The sequence below is a fragment of the Galeopterus variegatus genome, unplaced genomic scaffold (assembly GCF_000696425.1).
Source record: "Galeopterus variegatus unplaced genomic scaffold, G_variegatus-3.0.2 Scaffold154, whole genome shotgun sequence".
Lineage (NCBI taxonomy): Eukaryota > Metazoa > Chordata > Mammalia > Dermoptera > Cynocephalidae > Galeopterus > Galeopterus variegatus.
The window spans coordinates 357,713-364,148 of record NW_007726265.1 but is presented as its reverse complement, the minus strand read 5'-3'; the positions used below and the strand labels follow the sequence as shown (position 1 = coordinate 364,148).

The following is a 6,436-nucleotide window of genomic DNA, read 5'->3' as shown; positions in this document are numbered from 1 at the left end:
CGACCAGGTGGGCTCCCAACCTGGTTCCATTAGCAGATTCCACACCTTGCCATGGTGACCAATTTCCTTCCTCCCAAGACAGCAGGGAAATGGCAGACTCAGTGTGACCTTGGAGCCTAGCAAACCAACTGCAAAGGCAAGGCCCCATCCAAGCAAAGAGCTCTAAGTGACCAAAGACCTCACAGACACAGCCAATGCTGCTCCTTTGACATATTTTTTAGGGTTCGAATCTCCACACCGGCCAGCCGCCAAAAAAAGAAAAAACAAAATTTTTTTTAATATTTCATTAATGCTGCAAGAATTCATCATCACTGCAATTTAGACCTCAAACCAACCTGTTTTCGACTTCTCCCACCCAGCAGGATGAGTAGTCATGTTTACCCAATTGTCCAGCATTTCATGTCCAGCCGTGTGGCAGATGGCTACCGGTGTCAGAAGCGTAACAGCACTATTGAAGACACAAGGCAGCACACGAGCTGCAGAAACAGACACATGTTCAGTCGCCACAGATTTGAGGTCGGAGAAAGCTTAGGGTATACACCTGTGTGCACTGAGCAAGGCCTACAGCCCAGAGAAAACAAATACTTTTCCTTCATTTATACTAGCTTATAAAAATAAAGGGAAAAAAACCCTCTTCAATACAAAAAAGAAAAAGGCAGTTCCGTTACAATAATAATGAAAGCAATAACAATTTGAAGATCAAAGCTGCCTTGCCCTCAGTGATTACGAGCTATCTGGATTTCACATCTTCTGCTAGCACGGCTCTGCCTAGCTTTGGTAATATCACATTTGGGTAAAACAGTGTAAAGAATTAAAGAATCGTGGGCACAGAATCACCCTTTCTCATGCAGATTCTCATTTCTAATATTTCCCTTTAACAGCATTTTTGCTGTTCTGAAGTCTCAGAAATGTTATAGAGAAAAGAAAAACAAAACTACAAACACCTGCCTGAATTTTGCCACCTTAACATGAGTTGTCTAAAGCAGCAGCAGGGTCTAAAACGTACAAAGGCAGTAGTGAAAATCACTACTTGCTCAAAATAGTAACAGCCTGAATCCGGCAAACAGTAAATAAAACACGGTTGTTTCCATCCTTTTGCACCTGACTGGTGGTGGTGGTGGTTGTTTTTCTAAAAGAGTAGACTACTAGAAAAATTTTGTGGTCTGGTACATTTTGGGTCCGTGCTTACAAGATTGATTTTAATCACAGCTCCACTCTGGGATACCCCAAAACATGAGGGTACCTGTCTGGGTAACCACTAACATGGCTGAATTTTCAAAGCCCGGACAGAATCAGCTGAAGGAGTTAGTCACAGTGTCTTGGTGCTTCAATACTAGCTGAACTGAATCAAACTCGAAGAACTAAATAAAAAGAGGAAGACACCACGGTAAGGGATTTTTTTACTGAGCCCTTTGATAAAACAGGGCTCAGGCTTTCAGGGGTGGGGAATTTCTAGGACCTGCCTGGTGCATGGGGGCGGCTGGCTTCCCAGCACTGCCACCCGGAACGGCCACCCTCGTAGTCACGGCTGCCTTTCCCCTAAATGAGAGAAGACGCAGATTATTTTTTCACTTTTGAAGACAAAGACGAAATACAGAATGAAATCAGAATATCTTCTCTGATAGGGGAAAATATTTGCTTCTCCTCCTCCTTTTGCACTTGATTCAGTTTTGTGCTAAACAAAGTTATTGTGCTCCCTGCCCTGCCCCCAAGTTATTTATATACCAGACACTCAGCCACACTGAGGCTTCCACCCTCTCAAGAGAAAATCGTCAGCAGTTTTTTGAAAACCAAATTAAAATGCATTCTTGCCGGGTTCTTTTTTCTTTTCACATCAATATTATCTTCCCTAGTTACTCAGGTTCAGTTGAAAACAAAATAACGTTGGAGAAAAACAGTTTTGGTCTCGGCAGAAGCCCCCTCTACTGCCAGCTGTCCTTTGGGGGAGGTGGGGGGACGGAGAACATTGGCTTTCAGAGGCTGAGGTGTCCCTCAGCTCTGCTACTACAGGCGACTGTGGAGACCTTGTCCCACTCCCTTCCCTCCCCTCTGCTTCTCTCCTCCTGAAGCCCTGGGATGCAAAGAGGGAAATCAAGCCAGTGTAGTTGCTTCTATATCCGGCAAATGCCTAGGATTGTCATTCACATTTAGCAAAATGCTAATGAGGAACTAATTATCATTCCATTTAAAACCATCAGGCCCTGAGATATTATTCACCACCACACCACCACCATCACCACCGCCGCCGCTGCTGTTTTGAAGTGTGGGGAAGAAAGGCAGGAGAAAGCTTCTTCCTCCAGCCTCAGTGGTTGATGGAAAAGCTGTGCTCAGGCCTAGAAAAATGGATTTGCGAAGGCACTCGGGTTTTATGAGTCTGCGCTTAGAAGATGAGACGGTGCAGTGGGCCAGGAGCTAGGCAACGGGGGAAGCCTTTGGCTGGAAATGCACCCCACCTGCCTGAGGGTGCAGCTTGTGGGGATGGGAGAAAGGGCGTGGGCGGCCAGTGGCTTCTCCACACCAAGGCCTCCCCAGCTGCCCCGCTCTGCCCACCTGAGTGCCTGAGAGTCTTGACACGGCTCTCATCATGGTGGCTTGAGTTCACTCTACCCCTTGAAGCAGAACATTTGGGAAGGCAGGTTTGAAAACTCAACCTCTTCTTCGTTCTGAACAGAGGCAGCAAACCAATTTTCACCCAGTGTAGGTTTTTCTGTAACCGTGAGGCCCAAGGCCCCAGGCCCCTGAGATGAGCTGGAATGGCAGTGAGAAGCAGCTTTCGCTAAGCCAGCTTGTGCTCGGGCATCACACGGTCCAGCACATCTGACAGCCAACCCGTCAGCTATCTGGGGAAGAAGTAGTCTTTGTTGCTGATGTCATAAGGGCTCCGTGGGTCTCTGGCATCTGGCCGGCTGTGGCTTGAGGTGTTGTCAGACCCAAGGCTGCTGGGGGACACTGGCGGGGAGATGAGGGGAACAAGCACTGGGGTGGGCTTGGGCCTCTCGGGGACCAGCTGCCCCAAAGTATACGGCGGGTGCATGCTCATCTTGCCTTCTTTCAGAGCCCGCAACTTCCACGTCTTCTTGAACCTTCACACAGACACAAAGACAAACCACACAGATGTTCAGTTACCCTGTGATGAACCCACAGTGAAAAACACCAACAGCTGGCCGCCCTAGTGGCCTGGCGCTCCCAGGTTTCAGCTCAAAGCAGTGATCAGCTTATCCCATCAGCTGTTCATTGTCACCAGGGATTTCACAATACTCTGAAAAGGTGGTGAGTTTCAAAAACGCCCAGAGAAAATCAGCATATATCGTTGGTCCAATTTACAAGTGGGGGAACTAAAGCATCCGTGACCACAAGTGTCCCTTTTATAGCACTGAAAAGTCTCTTGACAATCCCTTAATCGGTCCTGTTCCAGAGGCTGCTCATTAGGTACACGTCATCAACCCCAAATCCATTTACTTAAAAAGAGAAAGAGAAAGAGGAGTAGGGAAGGAGACTGCCATTAAATAGCAGGGAAAGCACCGCACTGCTTCCTGCACTGTCCTCCTCTTGCTTCCAATACTCCACGCTCCCCAGTTCTCCCTCCGCCTCTGGGTCCATTCCCTCCATGCTGGAGAGTCCTCACAGACTCAACCGTGGGCACCACTGGGCACAAGGTGACTCATCTGACAGGAAAGTCAATGTTAAACAGGAAGGAGATAGACATCTCTCTGATCACAGCTTCGTTCACAGTGCTCCACTCTGGGCCCAAAGCCAGGGCTCGGTAACTGAGAAAAGTCACTTGACAGCCCAAAGAAAGATGAGCTGGTGATACTGATCTTCAAAGGTACAGTCAGGTCTCCTCCTGAAGAGGCCCTTCAACTGTGCTGGGGCAGCCAGGGCCCCCAGCCTCATCTCCTCCGTCTTGCTTCCCACTTTGTGACTGACTGATTGCCTACAAACCCAGAAGTGGGAGCAAGGTAGCCTCCCTTGACTCCATCAAATGTTGGTTACTCCAGGAAGGGCCGTAAGGGAGAAAGGGAAACCTATGTCAGAAACAGTATTTGGAGATTTTCCTTGGGTTTCTTTTTATATCGACAGGCTATTCCTGTCCTTGTTATGATAAATAATTGATAGTTGGCTCCGAATCTGCCACTGGCCCTTAGCCTGTTAGCCAAAAGGAATAAACAATCTGCAGAATGTTACTTAAGGCTTCACCACTTGGACACTACACGGGAAGAGAACCCAGCAGGAGTGCTTACTGGAGCTATGCTGAATCCTTGAGTGGAATTCTTCTCCCCTATGAGAGGACTGAAGGATGCTCTGGATTTCAAAACATTCAGACCCTCTGACCCAGGAATTCCACTTTTGGGAATGAAATAATACCCTAATGAAATAACATAGCTATGGAAAAAGCTTTATGCACAAAGACGTTCAACACAGTGTTGTTTATAAAAGCAAAACAACAACCAAATGCCCAATAATAGGTTGGTTAAGTGAACTTGGGTATATATCCACCTCATAGAGGAGTCTGCGACTACTTGAAAGTGAGGTTTACAAAGGATTTGTAATAATGTGAAAAAATGCTTACATTATAATGTTAAATTTAAAAAGTAGGATTTAGAGTTGTAGATACAGAATAATCACAGCTATGTAAAAATAAACAAGAAAGTATGCAGAGGAAAAAGACTCAGCCGAAATTCATCTAAATATTAAGTGTTCTTGACCTGGGTGTTGATTACATGGGTGTGTTCACTTTGTGGAAATTCATGGAGCTGTACACTTAATGACATGTGCACATTTCTGTATGTTTGTGAGACTTCAATCACATTTACATTTTTTTTTTTAAAAGATGACTGGTAAGAGGATCTTAACCCTTGACTTGGTGTTGTCAGCACCACACTCACCCGATGAGCTAACCGGCCATCCCTATATGGGATCCGAACCCGGGGCCTTGGTGTTATCAGCACCGCACTCTCCCGAGTGAGCCGCGGGCTGGCCCAATCACATTTACATTTTAAAAATTAACGTGGCTGGATATGATATTTTTCTTCTACTTGTCAGTATTTAGCAAATTACCTATAATAATCATATCACACACATAACATGCACACTCACATACACACACATTTTTTTAAGTCCCTACTGGCTTCATTTAATCAATACGGAAGCAATCTCTGTCCTCAGTTTTTTTTAGAGCAACTGGAAGAGTAACCAAGAAAGGTGAGCTTTCCTTTGAAATATTTTGAGGAGAGAATGAAATCCTTTCTGAAAATCGCTAAGCTCAAAGGGGCCTTTGAAACCAGCCAGCCTGGGGGGAGTCCACAGCTGGCACAGACGGGTATGCGCAGGGCTGGGGGTCAGAGGGGTTGTGGGGCATGTAGAAGGAAGAAACAGCTGAGCTATCGGCCTTTACTTGCACCTTGACCTCCACCTTTTGTCTATTTTATATATTTGGGCTTCATAAAGTTTTAAGGAAAAGGTCCTATAACTAAAAGAAGTCTTTAAAACATTTATAATAACTCTCACTCTTTTTAAAAAATCAGATGTAGAAACTAAGACCCTCTCAGGGCTACAGAGAGTACCCACTGTACCCAGCCACTTTCACAGCCCAGGACACCATGAAAGTCCCTGTGCCCCTCACCGCAGAGGTGAGAGTCTGTGATTTTAAAATATTGGAATGGGACACTATATTAAATACAAAATGATTGTTAAGTCATAGGCATACACATAGGAAGCCCTCACTTAATAGCATAAGTCCATTCCACATAAGTGTGCAGAAAAATAATTCTGTTAGAAGAATCCTATTTTCCCAGTTCCTGATAGCATAAAATAGAATCAGTGGGGGGCTGGAAGAATTGGCCCCTGTAAGTCGTAACATTCACTTAAGATGACAAACCTTTTTAAACAGCACATTTAAATTTTTAAAAATTATCACTGATATTGCTGGAAAAATATTTAGGAAAACACTATGCTCAGGAGACAAAATAAATGCTCTAAACAAAAAAGTACAGTATCATAGACTGGCAGGATGGATGTTGCTGTAGATTGGATGCCCCCCAACCTTATTGAGGCTTAATCCCCACTGTTAACTGTTGAGGGTGGGAAGTCCTATTATGGTAATTGAAAGGTGGGGCCTTGAAGAGCTGATTAGATTCTGAGGGCCTTAAAAGGGCACATGAGAGGTTAGTCTCTCTCTGCTTCCATCATCTTGCAATGTGAGACCCTTGGGTCACTGTCACTACTACCAGATATGTTCCTTGGACTTTGGACTTCCCTGCCTCAGAAACTGTGAGCAATAAATTTTGTTTTCTCATAAATCATGCAGTTCTAGGTATTTTGTTATAAGCAACAGAAATAGATTAATACAGATGTCAACCTGCCTCTCATACTCTACCTATTGTAAATGTGGCCATCCCAACAGTCACCGTGGTTCAGCCTTTTTTTTTTTTTTTTT

The 6,436-nt window shown here is 45.0% G+C and overlaps 1 protein-coding gene across 1 annotated transcript in view; it reads right to left on the bottom strand.

Annotated features, from left to right (window-relative positions):
• Positions 1–2,451: 2,451 nt before the first annotated feature.
• Positions 2,452–6,436, bottom strand: part of IL6R (interleukin 6 receptor) — an 85,467-nt gene continuing 81,482 nt past the window's right edge. The window contains exon 13 of the mRNA XM_008592849.1: positions 2,452–3,083. Coding sequence (XP_008591071.1) covers positions 2,837–3,083 — 247 coding nt within the window. The 3' untranslated portion in view covers positions 2,452–2,836. The remainder of the gene's footprint in view (positions 3,084–6,436) is intronic.